The sequence below is a fragment of the Phascolarctos cinereus genome, unplaced genomic scaffold, assembly GCF_003287225.1.
Source record: "Phascolarctos cinereus isolate Bilbo 61053 unplaced genomic scaffold, phaCin_HiC Scaffold_726;HRSCAF=1367, whole genome shotgun sequence".
Taxonomy (NCBI): domain Eukaryota; kingdom Metazoa; phylum Chordata; class Mammalia; order Diprotodontia; family Phascolarctidae; genus Phascolarctos; species Phascolarctos cinereus.
The window spans coordinates 121,435,939-121,451,200 of record NW_027556098.1 but is presented as its reverse complement, the minus strand read 5'-3'; the positions used below and the strand labels follow the sequence as shown (position 1 = coordinate 121,451,200).

The 15,262-nt window shown below is 41.0% G+C and overlaps 1 protein-coding gene across 1 annotated transcript in view; it reads left to right on the top strand.

Annotated features, from left to right (window-relative positions):
* The first annotated feature begins 205 nt into the window (after positions 1 to 205).
* SLCO2A1 (solute carrier organic anion transporter family member 2A1) overlaps positions 206 to 15,262 on the top strand; it is a 153,336-nt gene continuing 138,279 nt past the window's right edge. The window contains exon 1 of the mRNA XM_020986077.2: positions 206 to 674. Within this exon, the coding sequence (XP_020841736.1) occupies positions 591 to 674 (84 nt within the window). The 5' untranslated portion in view covers positions 206 to 590. The remainder of the gene's footprint in view (positions 675 to 15,262) is intronic.

Sequence of the window (15,262 nt, the reverse complement as noted above, 5' to 3'; positions counted from 1 at the left end):
CCATACAGAGAGGTGTTCGCTGTTTCCCCCCTGCTAAAACCCAGCTCCTGAGCCCTGATTTCCCTGTTCTGTGGGAGAAAAGGAAACTCCTTTGCCTCAGTCTCCAGAGGTTAGAACTAGATGACAGAAACTGAGTCACACCTGCTTGGGAGTGGGAGGGGCGTGTGAGTCCCCAGGGATGGGTGCCGAAGTGATTCTCTGCGCCTTTAAAGTTCCTTTACACACAAAGAGAAAGAGGGAGGAGGAAAAGTTTCATCATCAGCCTCAGAGTCCTGACTTATAAAAACTTTAACCTCACTCTCACTCACTCACTCAGGCAATCCAATAACTCTCACACACTTGGACAGCGTTCATTTCTGACTTAGCCGCGAAACTCCTGGCCAGCGGAAGACGGCCACTTTACTATTGTCTCCCTCCTCCCCTATCCCCACTGAGAGCCGAGTGGACTCTGTGCTCTTCCCGGGACTAGCAATCTAACTGATTTTGAAGCGAGGGGACCAGCAGCAGGAGAGAGAGGGTAGATAGGAGGGGGGACTCGTCAGTCCATAAGCTCTGTCCAAGGACTTTTTCCCGTGTCCCTAAGCCTGAGGATGGAACTCTTACCTGAGCAGAACAAACCCCGGGGCGGGAACACTCTTGCCAGCTGTCAGCGGACCATCTTCAGCAACATTAAGGTGAGGGCGCGCTACCTTTCCATTCTTAACTCTCCAGCGGGTCCCGGGATCCAGGGACAGTTAACATATGCTTAAGCTTCTCTTTAAAAAAATGAAGTTAAGCTGTATCTTTTGGCCAACAGCTGCAGAGAGAGTAGCTCTGAGGGCCTTGTGTGGAGGCCTGCCACCCAGGCAGTGACGAAATTTGGTTTTTATTGTTTGTTAAATGGTAATCAAATGGTATTCGAGTGTTTCCACTTTGTGTGTGCGCTCACGTGCATTTCTTCGGGTGCTGCAATTGGAGGGAAAGCAGTGTGGTACAGTGATTCTGCAGTCACAGATCCTGGGTTCGAATCTGACCTCTGTTTCTTGGAACCCGTGCGACTTCGCTTCACCTTTCTTGTCCCCAATTTCTTCTACTGCAAATTGAGGGGTTTGGACTAGAAGGCGTCTGAGGTCCGTTGCACAGCTGTGAGCCCATGAAAACGGTGGACAACAGTTCATTCTGCAAGTGTCCCCCGGACAGAGAATGACATTTAGTTAGTATTTGACAAAAATAAAAGGCCACTTCTTCACTGGTACAATTAGTAATTAACTGCTAATAGCAATTTCATTCTTGAAAATATTTGGAAACTTCCCTCCTCTATTTGCCTGGGTAAGGAGCTACTGTGTCGAACATAGACTTAACCTAAGACAACATTGATATGTTAATCAGTTTTGCTGAACTGCCTTTCCTTCCTTCCTTCCTTCCTTCCTTCCTTCCTTCCTTCCTTCCTTCCTTCCTTCCTTCCTTCCTTCCTTCCTTCCTTCCTTCCTTCCTTCCTTCCTTCCCTTTTTCATTCTTTTCTTTACTTTTTTTTTTCAAAACAAAGCGTAGCCCCCTGGGGTGGGGAAGGGTGAGGGAGTATATTCTGAAAGTATAGTTATCTAAAAACAAAAGCTATCAATTTAAAAAAAAAATTAAAGAAAGCAAATGATAACATCTGGGTTTGCCTGTGAGATTTCCAAGTATTTTAAGGAATGTGTTTATAATTTCCAATTAGTTAATACCCGTTTTCAGTCGGGAGAGAGTTTAAAAAATCCTTTGAAGTCACTTGAGACTTTCTCTGATCATTATTGTTGACACTAGGGATACATTCATTTTCATACATCCTTTGCTTATCTCTTTAATAGAGGCTGTGTTCTCCCTGGTACCTTCCTCCCTTTCCAGCCTTCCAGTTGTCAGCCTTTCCATTGTTGAGAATTTCCTCTTATCAGATTGTGACCATGTTTAGGAAACACTTTAACTCTTCCCTTGCATCATTTAGAACTTAGCCACAATAGAATTAGCTGTTCAGAAATTTGGAACTTTGGGAAATATGTATTGCAGGTGCTTCTATTTTCCTGCTAAAGATGGGAGGTAAATGATGAGGAAAACCCCAAGAGAGTAGATAAACCCAGAAGAGGCATGCTTCTGTTTCCCTAGGGAAAACAGACAGGTGAGGGATGTTCCCTTTAATAGGTGTCTTCTCATGGATTGTGTAGTCACTCTTCCAAGACAACTTTCCACTAATGAATGATCATCTTCTCCTGCCAATTTTTGTCTTTCAGAGCAAAGATGGCAAACAGACACAGGTATTCCTTTGGGAGAAAATAATTTGATTCACTTCAACAAACATTTATTAAGCTCTAACAATGTGGCAGAAACTGTGCTAGACACTCATGCTATAAAGACAAAAATGGAAACAGTCACTGCTCTAAAAGAGCCTTCCTTTTACTGGTGGAGATATAAATGTGTGTAGATAAGTAAGCATAGAATATATACAAAGATTGGGCGAGGGAAGGGGAGAGAAGGGGAGAAATGATAGTGACACCTGAGGCAGGGATCAGGAAATGCCCTGGGCAGGAGGTAACACTGGAGTTAAGCTTTAAGGGGCTATAAGGGCTCCAAGGAGAGGGAGAAAAGCTTTTTACTTATTGCAGGGGGTGGGAATAACATACCATTATTTTTATAGTTGGGAAAATAAAAGCATAAAGAAGGGATTCCATCCCTTAATAAGATTAAAAATAGACCTGTACAAAGAGAGCTAGAACTAGAATCCAGCTCATGTACCACAGGACTTTAGTCCAAAAGCTTAGCACACTCCTTAAATGGAAACCAGCCTATCCTTCTGGGGAACAGGATGAGGATGAAGATTCAGATTGTGCTTCACGTATAAATTAGAGAAGTTATGCAAAGCACATTGAATGACGCTGGGCAGGACAATCAACCTACTTTAAGAAGAAAATGAAACTAATTGCACAATGGCAAATTATGAGAATTTTATTTTGCTAATGGTCAGAAAAGGATCCTGGGGCCATAGAGAACCTTACTCCATACTATTAAACAGAAAATGCAATAAGACTTTTGAAACAAATGTGATTGGGGGGAACAGTGAATAAAAAAAGATGAAAGAAAGCATGGAAAAACTCTGAGATAATCCTCCAACTCTATTCAGGATTTGTGCCTAGTTTCCTGGCTCCACAATTTAAATGGGATTTGGAAAGAGCTCAGAGGAGATCAGTGGAAATGCTAAGGTTTGAAAATTAGAGGGGAAAGGTTAAAGAATTTGGGATTACATATTTTTTTAAATTCATTTATTCATTTTTAGTTTTCAACATTCACTTCTATAAGCTTTTGAGTTTTTAATTTTCTCCCCCTCCCTCCTCTCCTCCCTTCCCAAGATGGCTCACAATCTGATATAGGCTGTACATATACATTCCTATTAAACATATTTTAACATTAGTCATGTTGCAAAGAAGAATTAGAACCAAAGGGGAAAACCACAAGAAAAAAGAAACAGAGAGAGAAAGAGAGAGAGAGGAGAGAGAGAAGAGAGAGAGAGAGAGAGAGAGAGAGAGAGAGAGAGAGAGAGAGAATATAGCATGCTTCAATCTGCATTCAGACTCCATGGTTCTTTCTTTGGATGTGGATAGCGTTTTCCATCAGGAGTCTTTTGGAGTTAGTTGTCTTAGATCCTTGTATTGCTGAGAAGGGTTAAGTCTATCAATATTAGTCATTGTACAACATGGCTGTTACTGTGTACAACATTCTTCTGGTTCTGCTCACTTCACTCAGCATCAGACCATGTAAGTCTCCAGGTTTTTCTGGAGTCCGTCTGCTCATCATTTCTTATAGCACAATAGTATTCTATTACATTCATATACTACAACTTGCTCAGCCATTCCCCAATTGATGGGCATCTCCTCAATTTCCAATTCTTTGCCACCACAGAAAGAGCTGCTATAAATATTTTTGTACATGTGGGTCCTTTTCATATTTTTATGATCTCTTTGGTATTCAGTCCTAGAAGTACAATTGCTGGGTCAAAGGGTATGCACAGTTTTATAGCCCTTTGGGCATAGTTCCAAATAGATGTCCAAAGTGGTTGAATCAGTTCACAACTCCACCAACAACGCATTAGTGTTACAATTTTCCCACATCTCCAACATTTATTATTTTCCTGTTTTGTTATGTTAGCCAATCTGATAGGTATGATTTTGATTTGCATTTCTCTAATCAATAGTGATTTAGAGCATTTTTTCATATGAATATAGATAGCTTCAATTTCTTCCTCTGAAAACTGCCTATTCATATCTTTCGACCATTTGTGGGATTATATATCTTGACAAAGAGAAAGTTAAGGTGTGAATTTGTAAGAGGTGAGCATATTTACTTTTTTGTTATTGAGAGGGCAGTTCTAATAGGAATTTCTTAAGCTGAAGTAGGATAGATTTTGGTTAGATATTGAATATGGAAAAACATTGCTGACTGTGAGGGTTCTTTAACTCTGGAATAGGAAATCTCTATTCCCTAGGAATGGAAAGGCAATGTAGTATATATTCATTGTAGTGTTTTGAGTGCTGGACTTGGAGTCAGTACTGGACCAGAGTTTGAATGCTGTTTCAGACACTTACTAGTTTTGCCACCCCAGCTCCTAAGTTGTCACTGAACTTTTTTTTGGGCCTTGGTTTTCTCAAATGTAAAATGGGGACAATAATTGTATCTGCCTCACAGAGTTATTTTAAGGCTCACTTGAATTAATTTGTGGAAATTACTTTCAAACCCTAAAGCACTCATATAAAACCAAAAAGTTTAGGAAACCTCTTTCCTTGAAAGTCTCCAAAAGTAAGATTGTCCATATTACTGTCGCTGAAGCCTGAATGGAGTCATGGCAAAGAGTCATGTAAGTCTTTCAAGTTCTTTAATTCCAGTATTTTCTCTCATTTCACAGCTTTCATCCTCTAAATCATTTGTTACCTTTATTATAGTATAGTGGGGCAGCTAAGTGGTTCAGTGTATAGAGTGCTGGGCCTAGAAAGAAGACTCATCTTCCTGAGTTCAGATTTGGCCTCAGGCATTTATTAGCTGTGTGACCCTGGGCAAGTCACTTAACATTGTTTGCCTCAGTTTCCTTGTCTGTAAAATGAGTTGGAGAAATGGCCAGCCACTTCAGGATCTCTGTCAAGAAAACCTCAAATAAGGGCAGCTAGGTGGCACAGTGGATAGAGCGCTGGCCCTGGAGTCAGGAGGATCTGAGTTCAAATCTGGACTCATATACATAACACTAGCTGTGTGACCCTGGGCAAGTCACTTAACCCCATTGCCTAGCCAAAAAAAAAACCCCAAAACACAAAAAGAAAACCCCAAATAGGGTCAGACATGACTGAAATGAATGAAAAACTATGTATTTGTCATGTTTTCTTTATGGGGTAGCTAGGTGGCACAATGAGTAGAGCCAGGCCTGAGGTCAGGAAGACTCATCTTTCTGAGCTCAAATATGACCTCAGACACTTACTAGCTGTGTGACCCCAGGCAAGTCACTTAAAACTTCAGTTTGCCTCAGTTTCCTTATCTGTAAAATGAGCTGGAGAAGGAAATGGCAAACCACTCCAGTATCTCTGCCAAGGAAACCCCAAATGGGGTCACAAAGAGTCGGACATGACTGAAATGACTCAACAACCACAAATTATAATTCAGATTATTATCATTTATCAAATGTAAATCACACATGACCCTATATTTATTTCAAGACAAATACAGTGTCATTTCCATTTGAGTAAGTTGATGTATAAAAAGTCAATCAATCAATCATAGAGCAAAGAAGTCTATAGATAAAAGATAAATCAACAAATCTTTACTGAGCATTTGCAACACGCCTTACACATCTCTGGATGCCATGGGGATTCAATAATGGCTTATGTTTCTAGCTAGACTTTTAGACATACTCTAAGACAGAGTCCCTGTCTACAAAGAACTTAAAATTTAGAGCAGGGGTGTAGGACCAGCAGCCTTGAGGCCACATATGGCCTTCTAGGTCCTTGAGTGCAGCCTTTTGACTGAGTCTAAGTTTTATAGAACAAATCCTTTTATTAAGAAGATTTGTTCTGTGAAGTTTGGATTCAGTCAAAGGGGTGCACTTGAGGACCTAGAGGGCCACATGTAACTTCAAGGCCACAGGTTCTTCTCCTCTGATCTAGATTAAGAGACAGAAGACCTGGGTCCTAACCTTTGCTTCATTGCTCATAACCTGTTTGCCTTTGGACAGATTATTTCACTTCCCTCACCTGCAAAATGGAAGTGATATCTGCTGTGTCTTATACCAGGGTCATTTTAAGAATCAAGTGAAAGAATGCATACAAGGGCTTTGAACACTGTGGGGTAAGACGTGTTATTATTGGTACATTACTGCAAGCTTGAAGAGGACACAATTTCAGGAGCATCAGTCCCTCTCATTGCATGTCATAGAATCATGTAGAGTTACATAAGAGCTCAGAGGCTATGTGATCCAACCGCTTCATTTTGCAGAAGAGGCCACTGAGTCCCAGGAAGTTTAAATGATTTGACCAAAGTCACACAGGCAGTAAACATCAAAGTTGGGATCTGAACCCAAGACCATGTTTTAGATAACCAGCTATATTAAAGTAGGGTATGGATGATAGCTATTGTAAAGTTCCCTTTGACTCTAAAATTCTGTGATTCTGTTTTCCTGACACCCAAGTTTATGGGGAGAGGAGACCACAGGGCATCTGAGGTAGGCTTAGGTTCCAAGCCCAGCTCTTAGATTGAGAATTTGAAGACGTGGATTCATGTGTGTATCCTGGGAGAAGTTAGTTCTGATGGTATACTTTGCCCTTTGACCACTTAGCACCTCCCAAAACTAGGCCACAATTTTCTTGTCTGTCTCATGTATGGGAATAGGAGATCATCTTTTGAGGAAGTGATCATGGGCTATTCCTTCTGGACTCCTATTTCTCCACTCCCAGTCTACCTGAAACAACCATTCAGATTAAATTTGCCTTCAGGGACAGATAAATGGGAGCAATGTGATTCTGGATTCCCTGCCCCCTTTTTAACCTCCTCCCCTCTCTCCTTGTCCCCAAAACAAATCATCCTCATGCAATTTGCAGTGTAGCCTTAGTTACACCTCTCTGAACCAAAAAATGAGAAGGCCAGACTGCATAATCTTTCAGATCTGTATCTGTGACACACTAGGATTAAGAACTCATAAGTTTAGAGCCAGACAGGGCATTCAAAGCCATTGAGTCCAATGCTTTCATTTTACAGATAAGGAAAGTGAGGGAGAGATTAAGTGACTTATCGAGGGTCACAGAGCTAATAAGTATTTGAAGAATGATTAAGTCACATGACTTCTTGACCCTAGGTCCACTACATCCTCCTGCCTCTCAATTTTATGCCTCCCTCATGGTGGAAAGGGGGAATAATAGCTCATGAGAATACTCCCCAAGAGCTTCAGGACTAACAGGTCTGCCAGCTACTTAACAAGAAACAGTGAGCACCTCCATTAATGACCTTAGCAGAAGCTGAAATAACAGAAAAGGCTGTGTAGGATCGAAATAGACAATGTAGATAAAGTGCTTCACCAACCTTAAAGCACTGTACAAACATTAGCTAATAGCTAGCATTTATGTAGCACTTTGCAAATATTATCTGATTTATTCCTCATAACACACTGGAAAGTAGTTAACAATTATCTCACTTTGCAGATTAGGAAGCTGAGGCAGACAGAGATTAAATGACCAGCCTGCCGGCATTGTCCTCAGTTGCCCCTGTGTGGGGTGACTGCTCTCCCTCACTTCAGCCTGGCACCACTGCTGCCCTTCTCCTTCCTTCCTTCCTCTTCTACAGCTTCCTAGTTATTAGGCATCAGCCCTCCTTGCTGCATAACTCTTGCTCTTGACATCACAATGGGCTTGCCCTGGTCAGAGTTCTCTAGTCTTTCAAAACTGTGCTTCTCATAATATTACATTGTATAACTTGTTCTGCTCCTGCTCACTTTCTTCTGTATCAGTGCATCAGGGCCTTCCCAGTTTCTTCTGAAACTGGGCATTTTGTCATTTCTCATGGCACAATAATAGCCCATTATATTAATACACCATAATTTGTTAACCATTCCCCAATAGGAGGATATCCCTTTCATTTCCAAATTTTTACTACTATGAAAAGAGCTGCTATAAATATTTTTGTTCATAGGAGTCTTTTTCTTCTTTCTCTAATTTCGTTGGGTATAAGCAGCTAAGTGGTGCAATGGATAGAGTACTGGACCTGGAGTCAGGAAGACTTTAATTCAAAACCAGCCTCAGACACTTACTAGCAGTGTGACCCTGGGCAAGTCACTGAGCCTCTGTTTCCTCTGTAAAACTGTGATAGTAACAGCACCTAGCTCACAGGATTGTTGTGAGGATCGAACGAGGTATTTTTTAAAAAGTGTTTGGCACATAGTAGATGCTATATAAATGCTTCTTCCCTTCTTTTTCTCTTTGCCTAAGCACTCAGAATGCAAATACAAGTAAGCCATACAATCACTGCCCACAAGGAGCTTATATTATAATGGGAGAACAAAACATATGAAGGGGAGCTGAATTCTAGCACAAAGGCATCCCATGAGGCTGAGGTGGCCTGGGTGTGGAGGGAGGCCTAGTTATTTGAAAGGTAAAGTAAAAACTTATGAGTTGCTGGACCAAAGGGAGAAGTCCAAGGTTCCAGTGGGAGGAAGATGAGGGCAGACTAGATTTTGGCCGGAGCATGCCCTTCATAGACTGCAGAAGAAATGCAATCCAGCTGCTTCTGATTTTCCATTTTCTTTTGGCCCAATTTGGTGGTAACATCCAGAAAATCAGAGATCTCTGTAGGGGGAGGGGCTGCCATCTGTACAGCTTTAACTCAGAGGTAATTGCAACGGAAGAATAGACTACTGCCAGGAGAATTCAACTCACCCAATTATTATGAGCATTGGCTTTTAAAAATCTATCTGGTTTTTCTTGGATTCTCCCCATGGTTCATTTCTTCCTTGCCAAGGATGTTAGTCACCTTTGCTTTTTGGATGGTGAAGAAAGTAACTCCATACTCTTTAGGTTTGGATGTGTTTAACACATAGTAGCTACTTAATAAATATTTTTTGGTTGAATGAATGAATGAATGATCAGTAATGATCTTATATTTGGCTGGAGTGGAGCTTTCATATTAAAATAAGTTTTCATATTAACTAATAGTGAAGTTGGTCTTTTGAATCATTCCTATGTAGAGACGTGGGTATGAGGGATGAGACCAGGAAAGGATGATGGCCTCTTTTCCTTGAGGGAGTGCATGTGTGTGGAAGTGTTTATGGACTGCTAGAATCTAGCAGAGGCAGTTTGGTCTGCTCTGGTGGGAGGCGGCAAATCTGCAACAGATGCCTCTTATGGAACACCACATAGCCAAAGACAAACAGCCCAAAGGGAACACAGGATTTGAGGATGTTCATGGGATACACGATCCTGGTCAGGAAAATAAATTCTAATCCTGCCTCTCATTTGCAAGTCAACTGAATTCTCCAGGAAGCATTTTTTATGGAACTTTCATAAAAGTGTGATAGCAATGTATGCTACCTTCCTCTATAAAGGAGTTGTGAGGATGGATAAGACCATATAAGTGGATTATAGTACTCTGAAAAAGAGCTGCTATTATGTATCACAAGATATAGAGCTTTAGAAATCATTAGTCTCCCCCTCCATGCCCATTTGACAGATGAAAAAATTGAGGCCTAAACTGGTACAGTGATTCTTCAAAAGTCACAGATGATAACAGTAGCAGAATGAGGATTTGAATTATGGTTTTTGGATTCCCAATTCAGTGTTCCTTCCACTACGACTTTGGTGATGTTACAGTATCCTAGTTAATACCTGCATTATTAGTTATGTGTTATTCTTTCTATCCAAGGGAAAGGGATGAGAATAGGCATTATATGGTGCCTACTATGTGCCAGGCACTGTGCTAAGCATTTTAAAAAAACAAATATTATCCCATCTGATCCTCAAAACAACCCTGCAAGATAGGAACTGTTATTATTCCTATTTTACAGTTGAAGAAACTGAGTCAAATAGAGCTTAAGTGACTTGCCCAGTCAGTCACACAGCTATTAAGTATCTGAAGCAGGATTTGAATTCAAGTCTTCCTAGCTCCAGGCCTAATGCACTGTGCTACCTAGATGCCTAAGCGCCATCTAGGCAGGACCATCTGTCCTTGACCTTCTTAAAACCTTAATCCATCAATCACAAACCTATCTGCTTTATTACTCCATTTTACTCATATCAACTTCCAAGGCTGAAGGAATTGGGACTGCTTCTCTTGGAGAAGAGAAGACTGAGTATCGGAAAGGCTAGAGAAGATGGTATAGCCAGCTGCACTCTCTCTTCTTGGATAGAGAATGAGAGAATCATTGTGCACACAGCATCATTACCTGGGATAAACTTCCAGAAAATGAAAGGTGTTCAACACTCAGACTTCCAAAGAAAATTATGGACTCACTTCCCTAGGAAGAAGCTAAACCTTTATCTGTCTGAGAAAGAGATGATCCTACCCAGAGGCAGGAGAACATACCAAAAGAACCACTGAAACTTTCTTCTAAGCTAGGAATTGTCTGATTCATTAATAGTAGAAGCTCATGTTTGTATATCTCTTTAGAAGGAGTTTTCCTCAAAACAACCTGGAAGGGCAGCTAGGTGGAACAATGGATAGAGTACTGGCCCTGGAGACAGGAGGAGCTGAGTTCAAATCCACGAATAACCCTTACTAGCTGTGTGACTTTGGGCAAGTCACTTAACCCCAATTGCCTCACCCCTCAAACCCCCCCCCCCAACAACAAAACCAACCTGGTGACGTAGATGTTCAAAATTTTCCTTATTTCTTAGATGATGAAAATTGGTTGGGGGGGTGATGCAGAGGGGTGGTAGAGAATTGAAAGTGTTACGCATACTGTCACACAGTTAGTAAATGGTGAACCTGGTATTCTGACTTATCCTCTCCTGGATCGCTACCACTGGAGGGGCTTTCGTAGCTTGATGAAGCTATGAGCTATGCTGTGCAGGATTATCCAAGACGGACAGGTCATAGTGGAGAGTTCTGACAAAAGGTGATCCACTGAAGAAGGAAATGGAAACTACTCCAGCATCTTTGCCAAGAAACCCCCATGGATAGCACTAAGATGATAAAAGAGGTGACATCAGAAGATGAGCCCCTCAGGTCAGACAGTGTCCAATACACAGACTCCTGGGGAAGACTGGAGGACAACTATGAGTAGTTCCAGTACTAATGAAGTGGCTGGGCCAAAGCTGAAAGGAAGCTCAGCTGTGGAAGTGTCTGCTTGGCAAAAGGAAAAGGGGGCAGCAGAGGATGGGATGGATAGATAGTGTCATGGAAACAACGAACATGGACTTGGACAGACCTCAAGAGATAGCAGAGGATAAAAGGGTATGATGTTCTATGGTTCATGGGGTCATGAAGAGTTGAACACAGATGAACTGAACAGCAATTTCTGACTCAAAACAACTGATTTAGGAGGTGGCTGTTAACTACGAAATTTTGGAGCTGCTAAGTAAATAAGTTGTCCGTCACAAAATGATCAGTTTGTGACCAAAAACAACTTAAACAATTATGCTCAGAAAGAGACCAAAGATGGTATATTGGAAGGAACACTTTGGAGTCAGTAGACCTAGGTTCTATCAGATTGGCTCATGTGACAGAAAAGGAACATGACAAATGCTCAAAGGGATGTGGAAAAACTGGGACACCAATACACTGTTGGTGGAGTTGTTAACAGATCCAACCATTCTGGAGAGCAATTTGGAACTATGCCCAAAGGGCTTTCCAACTCTGCATACCCTTTGACCCAGCAATTCTACTACTAGGTCTGTATCCTAGTGCAAAAATCCTCATAGCTGCTCTTTTTGTGGTGGCAAAAAACTGGAAATTGAAGCGACGCCCATTAACTAGGGAATGGCTGAACAAGTTGCGGTATACAATTGTGATGGAATATTATTGCGCTTATAAGAAATGGTGAGCACGATGCTTTCAGAAAAACGTGGAATGGCTTACATGAACTGATGTAAAGTGAGGTGAGCATGATGATATTAAGTGACAGCAATATTGTATGATGATCATCTGTGAATGATTTAGCTATTCTCAGTAATACAGCGATCCAAGACAAATAAAAAGGATTTAGACTTATGATGAAAAATACTATCCACCTCCAGAGAAAGAACTGATAGAGTCTGAATGCAGATCAAAGCAGACTTTTTAAACTTTCTTTATTTTCTTGGAGTTTTTTGTTTGTTTTCTTTTGCAACATGGCTAATGTGGAAATATGTTTTGCATGACTGCACATGTATAGTCTATATCAAATTGCTTGCCTTCTCAAGAAAGGGAGAGGAACATGAGAGAGTGAGAGACTTTGGAACCCAATATTTGAAAAAGTGAATGTTGAAATTATTTTTACATGTAATTGAGAAAAAATAAAATAAAATTTTTAAAAAGCAGACAGGCTCATCTTGGACCTGCTACTTAAGTGCTTCTGGGGGGCCTTATGAATATCCCCTAAACCCTCTGGATCTCTGGTTCCTTGTCTGCAAAAATAGGGAGATTGGACTAAGTGGTTTTTCTGGCTCTGAATCCTAAGATCAGGTTCATTAAGGTCTTAAGCTTGGATCTGTGCCTTGCTAGGAGAGATTAGTGAGAGGGTTTGATCATAGTTTCCTCTCTTCAATCCCCACCTCCCTCTACCTCAATGTAAGGGAAACTTTTATTTCCTGGGTGTGTTATGTATCCTGCTTTTGGGATGGATTAAGTGTATCCTAAAGGCCTGGAGAGGGAAGAATAAAGTAGATGGAATCTCTGGAGCTCTTTTAGCTGAGGATTCTGGGGTTCTGTAGATGAGTTGAATGGAAACGCTGCAGATTTGCAGTTTTCCTAATCCCTTTTTTCCTGTACTTAAATGGGATGGAGTTATTTGTAGAATAAACTGGAGATTCCCTTTAATGTATATTGACAGAGAATACTTGGAAGGAAGGATAAGGCTTGGACTTATGATTTCATTGTATAGGGAATTACCAGATGAGAAAACTCCCTCTACCAATTCAGGCTGGTACCTTCTCTGTAACTTATAGTCTCGCCTAGAGAACTGAGACGTTGAGTGAATTTACCAGGATCACTGGTATCCAGAGCAGGAGCCCTGCCTCTGACTTGACTAGGTTTTCTTGGCTCTGAGACTGGCTCTTTGTCCACTACCCTGCATTGCCTCTCAGTTAGGAAAGGAGGGAGGGAGGGAAGGAAGAAGGGAAGAAGGAAGAAAGGAAGCAAGGAAGGAAAGAAGGAAGACATGAAGGAAGGGAGAGAAGGAGAGAAGGAGGAAGGGAGAAAGAGAAGGAGGGAGGGAAGCTGGAAGGGAGGAAGAGGGGACAAAGGAATGAAGGAAGGAAAGGAAGGAGGGAGGGAGGAAAGAACTGGATATTTGCAAACCTTTTTTTTTTAAATGGCACTTTCTAATTTAAGTTGCTTGAGGGTAAATACCAGGTCTTATTTATCCTTTATATCTCCCTCTGTACATGGTAGGGACTCAATAAATGTTTAATGAATGATATCGAATACTTTTTTTGATGTTGCATAAATGTTTATCTTGGCCTATGGGACTTCAAATAATAGGCTGGCCCTACTGTCTACTTTTGTCAAATATAGAGCTGCCTACTTGGTAACATGAGATTGGTTCTCCTCTTGCAGAAAAAAGTATATCTCTACTGGCTTTCTGGTAGTGTTGAAAATACTCATGTTATTGGATTTAACCTTTGCATTAAGATAGTTTTCCCAAACTCTGCCCTGGAGATACTTGATTTTCTAGACAATGGGAATTCTATGGGGAAATGTTGTTGCTAGCCATTTGCTCTCGATAAAATTTTAAATTTTGTTGAAATTAAAGAAATGTGTGGGTAAAAATGAAGATGGGCTGATCTCTTGGCAACAGCAAGGGATTATTGTTGGACAGCCTGAATGTTGCTTCAGTATAATTAGGATGTTGACATAAATTGGGGAAAGCCCCCAACAAGTCAGGTAGACCTAACAATGGGGAATTTGGGGAAGCAGAGCATGAATGAGAGTTGCCCAGGATGGGTGGGTATGGCGAGGCTATGATCTGCATCATTAGACAGAGTACTTACATTATGGGATCACAGAGCCATTTAAGTATAAAAAACAAAATTGCACCAAAACACTTATTATGGATGACATTTTTCAAAGTTTTTCAAAGGTTTTATTTCCTCTTTTTTTTTTGGTGCCTAATTTTCCCTAGTCTCTTTTATTTTAAGGACATTGAATACCACCAGACCCACCCATGCTCACCCCAACCCCACCCCAGTATTTGTGGGTTCTGTCAAGCCCTGAAATGTTCCATGACCAAATTAGTTTTTAGAAATGTTGGACTAAGACACCAAAATCCTTTGGTGAAATAAGTCTGGTAGAATTGCATTTAACCACATTCAGATCTTAGATGTGAATTAGTTTGTCAGATGAGGTATTAAGGAAGGCAACGAATTGTGAGGAATTGAGATTTTATTCATCATGGCTGAGGAGAGTGAGAAGAGGGGTCAGGAAATGTCTAGAGTTCAGGTACTGGTCTCCAACCCTTTTAGGGCACCAAAATGGGGGAATCAGGGCAGCCAGGGTACTGTATGAAGGTAATAAAGATCTTGGAGAAGGGGATCTTGGAGAGGGGTGGCCAAAGGGAAGGTTTGCTCTTGTTGAGTTGTTTCAGTCCTGTCCAACTCTTCATGACCTCATTTGTGGTTTTCTTGGCAAAAATACAAGAGAGGTTTGCCATTTTCCTTCTCCAGCTTATTTTATAGATAAGGAACTAAGGCAAAGAGGGTTAAGTGCCTTGCTCAGGATCACACAGCTAGTAAGTGAATGAGGCTGGATTTGAACTCAGGTCCTCCTGTCTCCATATCTAGTGTTCTATCCACTGTATCACCTAGCTGCCCTCAAAGAAAAGGGAGAGGCACAGAAAGTGATTCTGGTGATAAATTTTATTTTCTCCCTACTTGCTTCCTTAATATTTCTTTTTAGCTGGATTCTTATTTCTAAAACTCAAAAATAGAACTTATATTGTGTATTGAAGGTCAACCCCTGTATTGTAGAGTCATTCTAGGCTTAGCTACTAACTATTGTGGCCTTGGGCAAATTATTCAGTGTCTTTGAACCATAGTTTCTTCCACTGCAGAATAAAATGTTTGAACTCTAAGGTTCTTTCTAGATCTTAACTTAAAAA